Source organism: Lepidochelys kempii, chromosome 1 (genome assembly GCF_965140285.1).
Source record: "Lepidochelys kempii isolate rLepKem1 chromosome 1, rLepKem1.hap1, whole genome shotgun sequence".
Classification (NCBI taxonomy): Eukaryota; Metazoa; Chordata; order Testudines; family Cheloniidae; genus Lepidochelys; species Lepidochelys kempii.
This window is the reverse complement of record NC_136380.1, coordinates 67,545,213-67,562,182: the sequence shown is the minus strand read 5'-3', so window position 1 is coordinate 67,562,182 and position 16,970 is coordinate 67,545,213. Positions and strand designations below refer to the sequence as shown.

At 38.5% G+C, this 16,970-nt stretch overlaps 1 protein-coding gene across 8 annotated transcripts in view; it reads right to left on the bottom strand.

Moving 5' to 3' along the window:
* The window catches only part of PCDH17 (protocadherin 17), a 106,504-nt gene that overhangs the window by 27,260 nt on the left and 62,274 nt on the right, over nucleotides 1–16,970 (bottom strand). For 5 of the 8 annotated variants that reach the window (XM_073346085.2, XM_073346104.2, XM_073346099.2 and 2 more), the window contains one exon: nucleotides 620–703. The exons of the other annotated variants lie outside the window; for them this stretch is intronic. In XM_073346085.2, the coding sequence (XP_073202186.1) occupies nucleotides 620–703 (84 nt within the window). The remainder of the gene's footprint in view (nucleotides 1–619; nucleotides 704–16,970) is intronic. 8 annotated transcript variants of the gene reach the window in all.

The window sequence follows — 16,970 nt, the reverse complement described above, 5'->3', positions numbered from 1 at the left end:
AACAAGTGCAGAAAACCTAAACCCCCATCAATCTGCTGCCTTAGTTTTACGACTTATCTGTGGCAAAAATGAATCATAAGAAAGATTTGTCCTGATTCCACAGACAGATCCATCAACATGCTGGTGCTTGTGAACCATACAATTCCTACAGAGATTGGTGGCAGTAGCAGACTTGCAGTATTAAATGTGTTCAAGTGTTGAACTATGGATATTCATGTCTGATACATTTCAGTGAAAGTCTGCAGTAAGAGCATGTCCAGAAAACGTACATGCACACACACAGATACATTTTCATTTCTTTCATACCTCTACCCTCTCTGCATTGCATCCCATCTTTTATAAAGTTCTGTCAGGACTAATGCAAATATAGTAAGGCAGAGTGATTTAACTTTGAATATTATTCAGATGAAATTTTGGTTCAACTCTTCTGGAATATAAAATGCATACAAATCTGCAGTCTCTTTCTTCATCATGTTACTTGTAAGCCCTTTAAGAAATAATACAGTCTTATCAAGTTCTGCGCCATAGCCTTAAAAAATAAACCTAGGAAGATTCATAATCTTACATGTAAAATTCTGATCACAAGAGAAGACAGCTAGCAGATGAAGTATTTGCTCACCTGGCAGAAGCAGATCAACAGACTGAAGTCTACTTGTGATGGTGTGTAGGGTGAGGATAGCAAAGGAAAGCAAAGTCGGGAATGCTTGAAAAATAAAATATTTTTAGTTAACAAGTAGAAAAATAAAATGTTGGGAAAAGGGTCCATTTCAATTCTGAATCCCGCTCCCCAAATGGTCTCTGCTTTTGTATAAAACAACCTTTTTGAATGACCATCTCTAAGAGTAGGGCAGCAGTGTCACAGAAATGCATGAGGCCTCCAGTCAAGGACTAATCCTGTGAAGGATCTACTCAGGAAAAACTCCCATTGAAGTCAATGGGTAAATTATTCTATGTGCAAATGATAATGGGAGTGTCATAGTGGTGATTCAAATAGTTTCAGATAATAGTGTGTTGTCTCTGTATGTATCTTTCAGCACTTCATTTTGGCTATACCGTGGCTCACTATTGACAGTAACTTCAAGGTAACAATGTACTAAAAGTCAAAACCAGAAATTATCTGCTAATGAGAGGAAAAAATGGGACCCACTCTCTTTCAAGTAAAAGTTTTGCCTTTGCTCTAATGTCTGAGGTGTGTCAGGGGATGTCTGAAAGGTGACATTAAAAAATAAATAAAAAGTTTTAGTATAGTTTAATGGCATTTATCCCACAAAGATTGGGAACAACTGTCCAATCTATTGATTATTTAAATATTTGTACAGAAAGTAAAAACAATTAATTATATAAGATAATAGGGGAAAAAACACCTACTCATGCAAAGTACTTGCAGTTTTTTTGACCTGATATCAAATTAATTTAATCTACTTTATGAAATTGCTTGAGGAAACATTCAGCTGTTTTCTGAAAGATTGACTTGGGGATTACTGAAGCTGTATAATTGTTCAAATGATCAGACTCAAAAAGAAACACTTTGTTTTACATTAATCTTACTGAAATGGGCAATGAATTTGAGAAATAGATTGCTGTCTAAAAGTCTTGCCAAAAAAATGTCTAGCTGAGAGCAACTGTAGCTCCTTTTCAATTTTTTTTATTTTGAACAATCTCATTTTCTTACTTTCAATCTTTATTCAACATCTGTTGTTTCCCCCTCCTCTGTAACATAATTATGCAGAATTCCAGTGTAAAACAGGTTGAGTAGGCAGCTTAAACATTTTTTCACACTGTTGCCCTGCAGATCTCTTTCTTTTTCTTTCTTTCTTTCTTTCTTTCTTTCTTTCTTTCTTTCTTTCTTTCTTTCTTTCTTTCTTTCTTTCTTTCTTTCTTTCTTCTTGTTTAATTTGTGTATGTTTCTATCCTGCTCTTAAAGTGTGCTCTCACAACATATGGAAGCACCTGAAAGTAATTCTGGGATATGCACATGTTTATAAGGCTACTATTATGGTATTCAGCACATCAAAGAGCAGAGTGAAAGGCATGTTATTTGTTTTGTTGAAGCAAAAGCAATTAATCTATGAGTCATCTTGTTACCACAGTCAAATTGATACTCCAGTGAGTTTTCCAGAGCTTTTAAAGAGATTCTTTATATAGGTTCACAGTCTTTCAGTATTCATAAATGTTCTCTTTTCTCCAACAGGCTTATTTTTGCCTTCCTAAATTTGACATAAAACATATATATCTTATCACATATATCTTAAAAGTAGTCATGCTTCTCTGATAAATACTTCTCATTTTGTAATACTTCATTTCAGTAAGGAGCACTTGAAATTCAACCTAAAAAAAAGTGGAAAATGTTACACTGACAAGTGTTCGCTCTGTCCAAAAGGTCCTCTGAAACACACAGCTCCTCCATGCAAACAGAGAGTGGTATAACATGCTCCGTTTTCCACGAATTTTCAGAGATCATTTATTAGGATGAATAAGGGGTCCTAATTCCAATGTACAAGTGAAAAATATGTTGTAACAAGTAGGAGCTAACCAAGAAAAACAACAAAATGGTCTAATTAATCTTCACTTTATCCATATTAGAATAAAAGGGTAAAAACAATGCAGAAGCGATTGAAGTCATATTCAAAAGAGGATACTAGATGGAAATTGTTAGGCGGGATCTCATCTTATATATGATGGATCACAAGTGCATAAAACACAGCAGATTCTGGAAAAATGTGTGCTAGAGCAATTCGATACTCCTATCTTCAGGTCTTAGTAAATATCTCACCTCAGATTATCCAGTGAATACTAAATTATTGTAAACAAGATGGATCCAAATCATTCTTAATAATTTAAAATAGAATATTTTATCCACAAGATTATGAATTAATAGTTCATCACGTTTGTGCTCTGAGGACTGAGAAAGGCTTTTTATGTTGGAATATGGTTTTTGTTTTAATATTATCACAGTTTGTTATACAGTATTTGTGGACACCTTTGTGTATTCTCTCCATATTTCTTGGCAGGCTGTTATGAAAATGTTGATTTTAATCTTTTTCCGGTTTGCTCTGCAGCGTGCAATTTTTATTCTATGTTGGGTTCCACTGACAGTTTATGTTACAGTGGGAAGAGATACTATCCCCTAGAACAGAATATCATTTGCAAGCCCCTTTCTGTTTTCTCACAAAAGATTACCTTATACTTTTTACTTTTAGTTTTTTAGTGCTGGAGACAAAACTTAATTTCCTAGTATTCCTAGTTAGCTTCTGCTCTTTAAAGAAGGTCATAAAATAGTGTGCAGCTCCTAAGCTTCAGGCTTTTCAGTAAAAGAGAAATCATGATATTCCACTAGGAGAGTCAGATGTAGATGAATAAAAGAATGCTTTTGAACTAAATATGAACAGAAAATATTTCAGAAAGCTTAATATCTTTTCTTTGGGCAAAATTACATTTAGGAGACAGAGTTACAGATTATCAGATTATTCCACTTTTTTTTTTGTTCTCTTGAAAGACGTGTTTTTTTCCCCCAAGCAGAAGGTTAAAAATCATTTTGAAATGAAACACCTCAGATTTTAAATCTCTTTCTGTGATAAGGTAATGAGATGCATGTGATTTTTTTTAAATGGCATCTAGTTCTAGAAGCTGCTCTAATAATGAAAGATGACGTGTATAGTTTTTGTCAATTTGGCTGTAAAGTTAGCCATAAATATGTGCATATTTAACATGGAAATTTCTTTTGTAATGTAAAATTTTACTTTGGAAAAAAATACTATTTCTGTGCAGAGGTTCTTCTGCATATGCTTGAGACAAATCTCTTTACAGTTTTGGTTTTAATTTACTGGAGTTACAAAAAACCCGTTTATTCCAAACCATCCTCGCCTGCTCTCAACAAAGGAATCAAAGCAGAAGAGGCAGTTTAGAAACGGAGAGAAAATGCCACAAAACATTGAAAGAAGCTAAAAGACAACACCCCACATCTGGCACATCCTGCAACTACCTGAGAAGACTGTGAGGAAGATTAGTTTGTACTAACTGCCACACATCAGTGTATTGTTAGTTATTGTGCACTCATGTGTGCACAGAAAATTGGGAATCTTGGAACTGATCCAGCCAGGTTGTAAGTTGCAGCAAGACTTTTGAACCTAACTGCGTGTAAAAAATCACAACAACATTTTCAATACAAATACAAGAAACTATTTTATATGAGATTGCTGCAACTGTGATATTGTTTATAGGAAAGTCTTTCTGCCACATTATTACAGTTTGCTTGGATGAAAAAGAAATGCATACTATATTGTAGCACTGCAAATTACACCCTGCTCACTTAGCTTCAAACAACTTTTTTCACCAAACAATACAAATATCTTAGGTTTCAGTGTTTCCTGATGGGAATTCTACAGAACTAAACAGATTTCTATAGGGAATTATGTTGTGATTTAATTTAATTTTTCATGACATTTAGCCCATAACCCACTATGTTGATCTGAAAAAAGATGCAGAATTATATTTTAAATTATTATTATTATTATCAGAATCATGATCAAAGAAAAGAAGAATGATATACAATAGCATTACGGACATATTATCTGTTGCACATTCAAGTATTCTGCAGAGCAGATTATGTCATTTCTTTAAAAAAAAGAAAAGAAAAGACATAATAAGCCATATATATACAATCATTATCTTTGAATATGGCTACAAAAAAAGGAGGGAAATAATTTAAACCTTTTCCTTTCAGTGTTAAAATAAAATGGCACACTCACAGTATACACTGGATTGTGATTAATTACCCTGTCTTCTCAGATTTTATATATGAATTCAGAGGACAGTTATTTCTGAGTTAAAGAAGAAAATTTTACATATAAATTTAATCCAAATATTTGTGGGGTTTTTTCTTTCACTAAAAAATACAGACCTTGTAAGTGCTATTCATGTCTACACATTTTGGCCACATGCACTACAGTGCAACATCACCTTCTGAGTTCTACCAAGATAGGATAGCTGTCAGATGAAAGTACCACCCATTCTTTTGCAGGGAAAGAATTTGCTGTTTTTTTTTTTTTTAAATGACATCACCGAGTCAATAAGCCTGAAATCAGACCTACCAGCATTTGTGAGTATGCATGCACATTGCCATCCTGCTGATCTGTTCCATTCTTGTGAGAAGTTTAAGAAAATCTAAGACAGTGGTTTCCATCCTTTTTTGCTGAAGCCTCTATTTGTTGTGGATTAGCAGATGGCCACTGAACATGCCCCTCACACTATGTCCTCCTGTCACAGATACCACTAACTTTCTTTTCTCTCTCTCCTCTCTCTTTTCCTTTTCTGTCTTCTCTTTCGCTGCTTCCTTCCACCATCTTCCTTTCTTAGGGCTTGTCTACACTTACTGGGGGTTCAACGCAAAGTGATAGATGAACTGGCAGTCTATTTAGTGGGTCTAGTGAAGACCCGCTAATCGACCGCTGATCACTCTTCCGTTGACTCCTGTACTCCACCCGAACAAGAAGCTCAAGGGGAGTTGACGGGAGAGCTCCAGTGGAACTAACGTAGTGTGGACCCCATGGTAAGCAGATCTCAGTACGTCGACTTCAGCTACGTTATTCACATAGCTGAAGTTGCATAACTTAGATCGATCTCCCCCTGTAGTGTAGACAAGGCCTTAGTCTTTACAATATTTCTACATGTTCTGTCTGATTCACACCCTCCCCGCATTCCTAATCTCCTGCTGTCTGGGAAGTCTGAGCCCTCTCCCAATTCCTTCACTCATACAGAGACTTTATGCTGCTGGGCGAGCAGTATTTATTTGTGCAACAGGGGCAAAAAAAAAAAGTTTGACTTGTGGGATGCTGCCTGAGCCTGCAATCTTGTATACACGCGATTGCAATCAGCTATTGCAATCAACTACATTAAGGGTCACAAGGAACAAGCATAGAGAAGGAGGATTCTGGCTTTCAGAGAGCAACCTGCTTCTTTTCCCACAAACACAGCAGCATGTTTGCAATGTGTGCATGTGAATTTGCAAACTATGGCTTTTCCGATCCAAAGTGATTACATTTATCTACTCCTTTATCTTCGGCCCACATAACCAGTCTGGTTCCCAAAAGACGGACAAGCCCCTCACCCCCAAGTAGTAAACACTGCTGTAAAACTGGGGTGCTTGTAGGTTTCAATATCTTGCCTGCCTAAGTGAACAAAAAGAGAGCACCATGCAAAAGGATGGGGTAACATCCACATATGATTAAAATTATCAAAAAACTGAGCTTGTTTTGTTTTATCGTAGTAGATCAGATACCACGAGCATGAGTGCAGTATAAAGACTAATATATAACAGAGAGATTGAGAGAAAGATCACATTGTCGAGAAGCTGGTATTTGTTTCCATATCAGCATAGGCAGCGGGTATAATAGGCCAAGGCAGTCTAAGCTTCCCCTGGTACAGTGGCTGCCAACCCGCCACCAGATGCCTGGGCCGTTGGGGGCCATCTGCACTCTGCCTCTTCCTGTCCCTGCTGCACCCCTTCCCTGAGGCACCCACCCAACTCTGCTTGGCTGAGTCCCTCCTCTCCTCCACTCCACGCCCCCTCTCCGGAGGTGCCCGCCGCTCGCCACATCCCTCCTCTCCTCCACCCCCCCATGAGGTCCCTCCTGCCCACTGAATCCCTCCTCTGCTCCATAGCCGCTCTTCCCCCGCAGAGACGTAGTGAGTGGTCGGCAGAGGCCTCGAGGGGGAGGGGGATGGAGAAGAGGAGGGATGTGGTTAGCGTGAGCGACGGGGGTCTTGGGGGAAGGGGTGTGTGGAGAAGAGGAGGGCCAGAGGGAGTGGTGGGCGGTGGGGGCCTTGTGAGAGAGGGGGTGGAGGAGAGGAGGGAAGTGGGGAGTGACGGCGGAGGGGGCTGAGCGGGATAGAGAGCTGTAGGTGAGGAGGGATGTGGTGAGCGGGGTGGGGGGTGCAAGGATGGACCACGGGTGGGGTCTGGGGCAGAGTGGGGGTGGAGTATAAGTGGAGCCACGGGAGAAAGAGGCAGGACAGGGAGCTAGCCTCCCCCAGGAGAAGCTTCACCCATGACCCATGCATATCAGACTGTTTTTTTGAAAAGTACATTTCAAAAAATCAGAAAATTTTGTAGACTAGGCACAATTTTGGGCCTTGACAGAGTGCTCCCTTTCCTCTAAGCAAATTGTGAACCAGTAAGCCACCAGTGATCACCTGGGGTTGAGAAGAAAATATGAAATGTGTTTCACTTATGAACTAATCCCCATCTTTTTGTTAAATGCATCCACTTCGTCACTGACATATGCTCTTTTCCAATGGACATTAAGAATAAATGCAATCTCTCAAATGTGAAAACTCCATATTAAAGTTTTTCTCAGTTATTTTTTCCAGTAATTGTAAAACGTGCCCAAGATGATCAGGTTAACTTCTTTTGAAAACAGTGAGCTAATCTATTAATATTGCCTGGAAGTTGCCATTTGAGTTAAGTCTTTTAAGAGAAAGACTACATAGGATATCAAAGCTATAAACAAAGGCAAAATAGTGTATACAATTCATGCTAAAAACAGAAAATAAGATTAGAGGTATTGTTTCTGATCAGAGACAGACAAAGGAACAGAACAAGGTTAGCTAAAAGAAAGAGAAACTGGGGACCCAGGATGTGGGGAAAAGTGGGGGAAAGACTGAAAAGACAGATTTTATGTACAATGGGCAGGAAGTGATCAAAAGGTAAAAAGTCAATGATAAAATCAGAGTAAGAAGCAATGTATCATAATTAATGGGTATTAAGAGGCAATCAGAAAAAGAATGAAATGAGAAAGTCCAAAACAGCATGTGATTAGCAGGGATAAAGAACTAAACAAGAAACAAAAGAAGGGTAGTAGTGCAAGAAAAAATATGGAAGAACACTGAGAAAGCTTGAGAGAGAGAGCATTAAAAGTAAAAATGCCAGAGCCTGAGGAGAAATGTAATGTAATGATTGGATCAAAGGTGTGTGGTGGAATCACATGAGTGTTACTAAAAATGATTAAGAGTAGTAATAATGATGAAGAAGATGACGCAGCCTTTAAAAGAAAAAATCAGGAGCCTGAGAACCTTTTCATTCTTTTAATATGCAAACTAAAGCAGTTCACATAAAAGAGCAATTTGAACCACTTGAAAACGCCACTGACATCAGTGCAATCTGACTAAATGTATACTTCCTAATGCATATTTTAGTGCCTATCAACAGTACATAAGGTATTACACAGAAATGCATGCATAATAATAATACAAGCATAAACCATTCAGCTGTATCACAAATAATAATTATCTGGGACACTAAAAGATCATGGCAAAAGCTAATCTAATAAGTCTTCCATTATCCTTTAATACTTTAAATCTGTGCCGTGAGCCAAACAGTTGTCAAAATTGAGTTCTGTTTACAGCGAGCTGAATAACAGTGAAATAAACAGAGATCACTGCTGAGCTCTAATTACAAAAACAAACTGTTCTCTCTGTAATCGAGCTGAAAAGGTTAGCTCCTCTCCCTCTCACCCCACCCCCACCTTACTTTATGCGTGCAATAGGTATAAAGACAGATGAAAGTTGTGCAGACAGGAATTGTAAGAGATGATGTATAATAGAAAGACTCAACAGATATCCCCTATTAGCAGCTGGTTTGCAGGGATGAGGTCACAGAAAACACAGTGGCTATTTTATACCAGATATAGTATTTCAGTATAACTCAGTTAGTGGCATACTCTTCTATCTCCAGAGCAGGGTGGCTGAAGTGATGCCTACCAGCTGTCTTGATCATGAATAGAGACTACATATGCAAACATGCAGTGCAGCCTTCCGCACAGCTCACGATGGAACACTGTAAACTACACTCTCTAGTCTCCATGATCCATACATCCTTGTTCAAAATGATGGCTGCATCTTCTCCATTTAATGCAAATTAGGTGCAGCCTATAGGCCACTTGAAAGTTGACAATGTAGTCCTTGAGGAGGTAAAGTTTGGGTAATCAGGATTTGTACCCTATGCTGTAAGTGTCCAATATTAGAGGGTTCTGTTGGATAGTTGGACAGTTCCTTGTATTCAATATTATCTTATGTTCTGATTTTTTTTTTATTTATGGTTCATGATGAAAGATCACATGGCATTTATTGACCACAATAAAGACAATCAAGTCTAGACACTGAGAAGAGAACTTTGCCATCCCAACCATCCCAACCTTGCCAACATTCTCTGTTATATCACAACCACAGATTAATTCACATCTGGCACTAATCCAAATGTTCACATCTGAAGACAAAATGTCATTGAGTGCATAATAACAGCCATGGCTGCATGCAAACAATTACTACTCTACAGGTATATAATTCATTTCTTCAGAGAAATGTTACTATAATGTAACTAAATTTAACAGTTCCTCAGCAGGTATCACTGGGGTTGAGAATAGCCCACCACAGTCAGACTGTAAAAAACTGTTTTACACAAACCAGTCTCTACTTGTTCACTACCAGAGGCAATTCATTTTGTATCATCACTTAAACTATTCTGCTTATGTGGCATCATAGTTACAATCTATATTTCTCAGCTCTGCACCCCAGGGACCAAAACTATTGAAGTAAAAGTAAAGCAAGTAGTCTGAAAAAAGAGTAGTTCCAATTCATTGTGTGAAGACAACTACAGTCACCTTAGACTTCCAACACTCTTATATTCTTATCTAAGAAGGCCTCTAAATTACTATTCTAAAACACTACCAAACTACGTACACATTTTTTTATTTTATGAATAACTGATACAACACGCATGTTCTCATTGTAGAACCAGTGTAAAGGTACTATCTTTGTATAAATAGTACACAGTTATTCATTTAAAGAAAACAAATGTATGCTGCTCAAATCAGGGGGAAAGGACCATTGGAAATCCACACTAAGTGCTACTATGGCCTAGAGTATTGTTTCCGTGAATGGTGAATAAAAATACTCAACATGCAATTAAACTTACTTAATTTCCAGTTCTTACAAATCTACATCAGAAATCCTAAAAATTTAAGGCTCATTTAAAACACACCAAGTGGGCAATTAACAGCTTGTTGAGTATGTCAATCAACTGGAGATGTAGAAGCAATTTAAGCAGATACAAGTACTGCCAGTCCTCATGTTTGAAGCCTTTATTTTTCTTCGACTAAATGAGAAAAACTTCAGTCAGTTTACTTCCCTAACAGAACTAAAAGCTTTCTTAGACCATAGCATTTCTATTTATAATTCTTTGGCATGGCATCGTTTTTAACACCAGGGATGTGAAAAAGTCTTACACTTTGGAAACGGAACGACTACCTTCTTTATCCAGGATAATTGATAAAACATAGATTTAAACTTCACTACTTACTGCCATAAAATTTCTAATATATTTATCTAGATACAGTGTATCTGCACTTACACGAGGTTTGCCAAGTCCGATTTCTGTAAATGTTAGGATCTTAACAACTTGTTCAACAATACTTTAAATCCTTTTCAGTTACTTTTCCACAGTATGCATCCGATGAAGTGAGCTGTAGCTCACGAAAGCTTATGCTCAAATAAATTGGTTAGTCTCTAAGGTGCCACAAGTACTCCTTTTATTTTTGCGAATACAGACTAACACGGCTGTTACTCTGAAACCTTTCAGTTACTTTGTTTGTCTACAGTACAACTCTTGAGCTTTTTACTAGGAAAGGAATCACTTCACAGCACCCATTCATGATTTGAAAAGAGAGCTATTATCCCTGGATATCCTTTTCTATAATTTTCCTCTTTAAGATGGAAGGACATAAAGTCATTTTTCTAAACAGAAATAATAGCTGAAAAGAAGACTACACCTATTCTCCTCAGTTTGCATTAAGAAAGTTTACATTTGTTTCCACAAAAGAAAAGGAGTACTTGTGGCACCTTAGAGACTAACCAATTTATTTGAGCATAAGCTTTTGTGAGCTCACTTCATCAGATGCATAAAAGTGGAAAATGCAGTGAGGATGTTTTTATACACACAGATCATGAAAAAATGGGTGTTTACCACTTCAAAAGGTTTTCTCTCCCCCTACCCCACTCTCCTGCTGGTAATAGCTTATCTAAAGTGATCACTCTCCTTACAATGTGTATGATAATCAAGGTGGGCCATTTCCAGCACAAATCCAGGGTTTAACAAGAACTTCTGGGGGGGGAGGGGTAGGAAAAAACAAGGGGAAATAGGTTACCTTGCATAATAACTTAGCCACTCCCAGTCTCTATTCAAGCCTAAGTTAATTGTATCCAATTTGCTACTCTGAAACCTGTCATTTGTTTGCACAGTTCCTTGTACAACGGGCAATTCATCTGATTAAGACTGCAACACAAACATAAAGTAATTAATAAATAATAGCAACACATTTTCCAAGGTCTTACCTGTAAAAAGTACTTTAAAATTTAAGATATAATCCTACTTCACTGCATACAGACATATTAGTTCAAGATCTGATGTCTCATATCACACACAGGAACAATTTTGATCCTCCTTTAATTCTGCTTTAACAATCAGGAAAATGTGTCTACTGCTTAAACATTAAGGGCCAATTTTTCAGTAGAACAAAACAAAAGCCACTGTTAAAATGTGTCTGCACTCACTGAACACAAACCGAGTAGCTCAGGTAACGGAACAATTTTGCAGGCATACTTATTATGCCCAGCTTAGAAACTATGGCCCTAAATTCAACCATTCGTAGTGGAAACTTGCCACCTCTATACAGGTTGTGAAAAAACAAACGTATTTTCTTCTGCTCCAGCAGTGGTGAAATCACAGTTTATAGAACTGTTCAGCGCAGACAACTGCCTAATCACCCCAGACAGTATACCCCAAACATCTGATCAAAGCACTGATCACTGCAAAATTTGTCAAAAATTAAATTTTAACAAAAAATGTAAACAAAATTTTTGCCATTTTCCCCCATTTCCCAGCCAGTTTACTAAACAGATCTTTATCCCTCCAGGCTAGTGAACAACAGCAAAGAGCAATAAGGCCTACAACTGAAAGCAATTATCAATGCCTCCTTCACCAAAGATAGTTTACCAGCCATTTTGAAGATTGTGACAGCCCACTTTCTCCTTAAGAAACCAACATTTGATATGGACAGTCTTTCCTACTACTACCCTGTCCTCCACCATCTCTTCAAATTTTGCCAGCATGTGGCATATTCCAACATCCCAAATCCCACACACATTCAAGCTTCCCACACAGACCAAGGCTGGACATAGAGATGACTCTGTTCCACTGATGGATGACTTCCCAAAGGGAAAATGACTGATATCAAACCTCAGTGCTTGTAGTATTCAATCTATTTTAAGCAACAGCCATAGTGAGTCTCAAGCTGTTGCTGACCTACCTATGAGACCTAGCCAGAGAGGATGGTGCAGCACTATGATGACTCAATTATTTCTTTCAAATAGTATCCTGAACATGTAATGTGCAGCTGCTCTAACATGAAGTTCCGCAAGTATCAGTACTGTTCCCCCTCCTCTTCAATTTCTGTTGGTGATTCCTTTGAAGGGATAAGACATAAAGGGGCCCCACTGTTGATGGAACCCTGTTTTATATCACCTTCTAAACAGATGCCATCACCAAGCTGTTGTATTACCGACATTAGTACCTGGACGAAAAGCAGCTGGCTTCAACTGAACCAAAGTAAAACTGAAGTGATGATGGTGGAAAAAGAATAGTTTGAGAAGATAATCAGGACAGTAACTTTTCTCACCACCTGAGACATATGCACTATGTTTATTAAGGAAATACAAAGTCTCAGGATCTTACTATATTCATCACCAATCCTGAATAACAGGTAGAAACAATAGTGAGAAATGCCTTCTTTAACTTCCATCTTTAGAACATAACAACATAAGAATGGCCATACTGGGTCAGAACAAACGTCTATCTAGCCCAGTATCCTGTCTTCCGACAGTGCCCAATGCCAGGTATCCCAGAGGGGATGAACAGAACAGGTAATCATCAAGTGATCCATCCCCTGTTGCCCATCTTTCCAGAAAATTATAACCATTTCTTTTGGTCCTGGTTCTGGCCACAGTAATCAATGCTTTAGTCACTTCTAGACAGGGACTGATAACTGTGGCCAGATGCAGGAGCAAAAGAAATTTCTCACTATTACTACTGCTATTGTTGGCATTGGAAGTAAATGGGGAGCCAATGGAGAATGTGGACAATGTTGCTTCCACCCTCAATGCCACATAAACACTCCAACTTGTATAGAATGCTGACGCTTGGTTCTTCAGAAGGAAAAACTATCAATAATATATCACATCAGTTTCTGCATTCTCCACTGGCTCCAATTTTACTTACAATGCCAATGCAAGACCCTGGTCATAATATTTAAAGCTTTTAATAGATACAATATATCTGAGACCACTTCTCCATTCATTGGACACTGCGACAGCAGTGTTTTCTATGCCAATATATGTAACAGTATTCCATGTGAAGCTCTCAAGAACAGAGATAAAATGCTCTTAGTTGATAGCTGCCATCTGTGGAAAAACCTACCAAAGACATAAGAAGGGATCAAGACAGAACTTTTCAAAGCACATTGCAATCTTAATAGAACACAATAATCAAAGACCAAAAATTACAAAAACATAAAACAAACCAGAGAAAGCAAAATCAGCCAAACCCGTGAAAGGTGAAGAGCAGACTCAATAATGTGTATCTGAATTGCTATATTTAGAAACACCATAGTATAGATAGACAGACCTGCAGCATATGAACTTTCAAAGCTCATATATACAAGTAAGGCTAATGCAAGGAAAGTTAATGACACATGGGAAAAGGAGATTGTAAAAGATTTATCTGACTTTAATTTGTTTTTAGAAGGCAACAATGAACTTTTATTTTTGTTTCTCCTCATATTCCATCACTGTCCATTTTTATATTATTTTCTCCACAATACCGAACAATCACTATTTTTGCATTCTAACTCTACACACGAAGTGGAGAGAGCAACTTTGGAACTGATATCAGTTCTGCTGCATAGAACAAATGGCAGGATATCATCTAAGAATTACATGGTTGGCAGTCACTGCAGAGAATAAGTCACGTTAGTTCTCAGCATGCATCAGTGTAGAACTCCAGCTTAGTTACATAGAGTTTCAGGTATCCTTGTCCCCTTTTGAGCTGATCAGTCTGACACTGTAGTGTACCATGGCTTTGAATTCAAACCTGCATTGTTCTTTTCAGATCTGGAAACCCCTGAATATGGGATTGATGGCACTGCTTGATTGAATCAACCAATCTAGTAGAGGGACACTGTCAGGTCAAATATGACACAAATTTTAGGCTTTGTAAAAACTTATTTTAGCTATAGTTATAGGAATAGAAATATTTCAATTTTAAGGTTCTAATAGAATATTTTAAAATAAATATAAATTGCAACCCAAACATTACATTAGTGAATGAGAACCTATAAGTGAAACAGATTAGAAACTGGCCACTCCCTCAGAAAGAAACGGCCATAAAACAACCACCCTAAGATGCCTCTATTGTGCCTTGAGAGACAGACAAATTTGGTCCGGTGGGACAAATTCTGGAGCTGATACTGGATTATTCAATGCCAGCTTAGTCGACTGGGCCTCATGAGCCACCTCTATCAGGAGGTGTGTCTCAGGCTGCCCTATAGAGCGCAGGCAGTACAGGATCTCATTTTTTCTTTCTAAAGAAAAATGTGAGTAACTGAAAAACTATAAACAAAAATTTGCTTCAAAAAAGGCTTTGCTTCAAATTTGCTTCAAAAACGAAGAGAGAGAGAAAAGAAAAAAACCAACAAGGAAAGTATCAAGGACACTATGCAATCCAAGATAAGAAATAGATAAGAAATGAGGGGTGATTGGGGCCACTCCCTGTTTTATACCCTCAGAACCATTCAAGAGGGGGGATGAGTGGTGTGTGGCCCTAATGGATACTGCTTTCCAGAAGGTTGAAGAAGCTCATGGTTCAGGTGCCTTGATTCCACAAATGGGAATATGCAGATGTTACTCAAAGAAAAAACGGTCATTGCCTCACAGAGCAACTACCACATTCCTACCCCCCTCTGACATGCTGAGTAGCGAGGCACTGTGAAGCAGATCTCAAGATGGAGACTTAGATTCTTCCTCTGTGGCCTCTCCATAGCATTGTCCTCCTATGGAGTAGGGGCATGGTGATTTCACTACTTTTGAGCTCTGAGCACCTGTAGGTGTCATGACCCACCCCTGGTCTGAACCCTTTACATGCTCTGTCTTTTCCTTCTACTGAGTCCTGCCACCTTCCTTAAGCTAGGAAACAGCAGGCAGTGTGAAACAACATCAGTTTGTGATAGGTGGCAGAGTAACTGGCATGGAGCCCCAAATGGCTCCATACAAGAACCTGTAACAGCAGTGGATGTAAAGTGGGCTGGTAGCTTAAGGTGTTGTGCTCATAAAATGTTATTTTAACACAATGCAGTATGTGAAATCTAGAATGTAAAATTTTGAGATTTTATACATTTGGTTATAAAACACTATGTGAAAGAAAAAAATCCAAGTATTTTAAAACAAAATAATGAGATTACAAAACATTATTTACTTCATTTAACAAAAAATGACAAAGGAAACTTTCTTTGAAAAATAAAGGAAGAAGATACTTCAAAAAGATATTTCATAAGTATTTGACTTAGCTCAAATTACAAAGGATGAATATATACAAATAACACAAGTATGTAGGGACAAAATTAGAAAGGCCAAGGCACAAAACAAGATCAAACTAGCTAGAGACATAAAGGGTAACAAGAAAACATTCTACAAATACATGAGAAGCAAGAGGAAGACCAAAGACAGGGTAGGCCTGTTACTCAATGAGGGGGTGAAAGCAATAACAGAAAATGTGGAGATGGCAGAGATGCTTAATGACTTCTTTGTTTCCGTTTTCACCAACAAGGTTGGTGGTGATTGGAAGTCTAACTGAGTGAATGCCAGCAAAAATGAGGTAGGATCAGAGGCTAAAATAGGGAATGAACAAGTTAAAAATTACTTAGATATCTTCAAGTCACCAGGGCCAGATGAAACAGATCCTAGAATACACAAGGAGCTGACTGAGGAGAAATCTGAGCCATTAGCGATTATCTTTGAAAAGTCATGGAAGACGGGATTCCAGAAGACTGGAAAAGGGCAAATATAGTGCCAATCTATAAAAATAAGGACAGCTCAGGGAATTACAGACCAGTCAGCTTAACTTCTGCACCCAGAAAGATACTGGAGCAAATAATTAAGCAATCAATTTGCAAACATCTAGAATATAATGAAGTGATAGGTAACAGTCAGCATGGATTTGTCAAGAACAAATGAGAAAGTTACTCACCTTGCAGTAACTGAAGTTGTTCGAGATGTGTGTCCCTGTGGGTGTTCCACTCCAGGTGACGGTACATCCCGGCGCCGTTGATCAGAGATCTTCGGTAGCAGTGCCTAGTCGGGACACATGTGCTCAGCTGCTGTCTCGTGGTCTCGTTAGAGTCTGCCCGAGCATGCGTGTCCCATGCCCCCCTCAGTTCCTTCTATACCTTGGAGAAGTCAGAATATTACTCCAAAGTAGAGGGGAAGAGGGCAGGGAGTGGAGTACCCACAGGGACACACATCTCGAAGAACCTCAGTTACTGCAAGGTGAGTAACTTTGTCTTCTTCTTCGAGCGCTGTCCCTGTGGGTGCTCCACTCCAGGTGAATGTGGAGCAGTACCCACTATGGTTGGTGGGATTTTGGAGTTATGGAAGTGAGTACTGTAGACAGTACTATATGGCCCACTATGGTGTCTGTTGTGGTGTCCTTCGTAATAGCATAGTGTTTGGCAAATGTGTGTTCAGATGACCACGTGGCCGCCTTACAGATATCAGGAATGGATACGTTATGGAGGAAGGCAACGGATGTTGACATAGCTTGAGTAGAATGAGTTCTAATGCCTTCAGGCGGTTGAGCATTCTGAATGTGG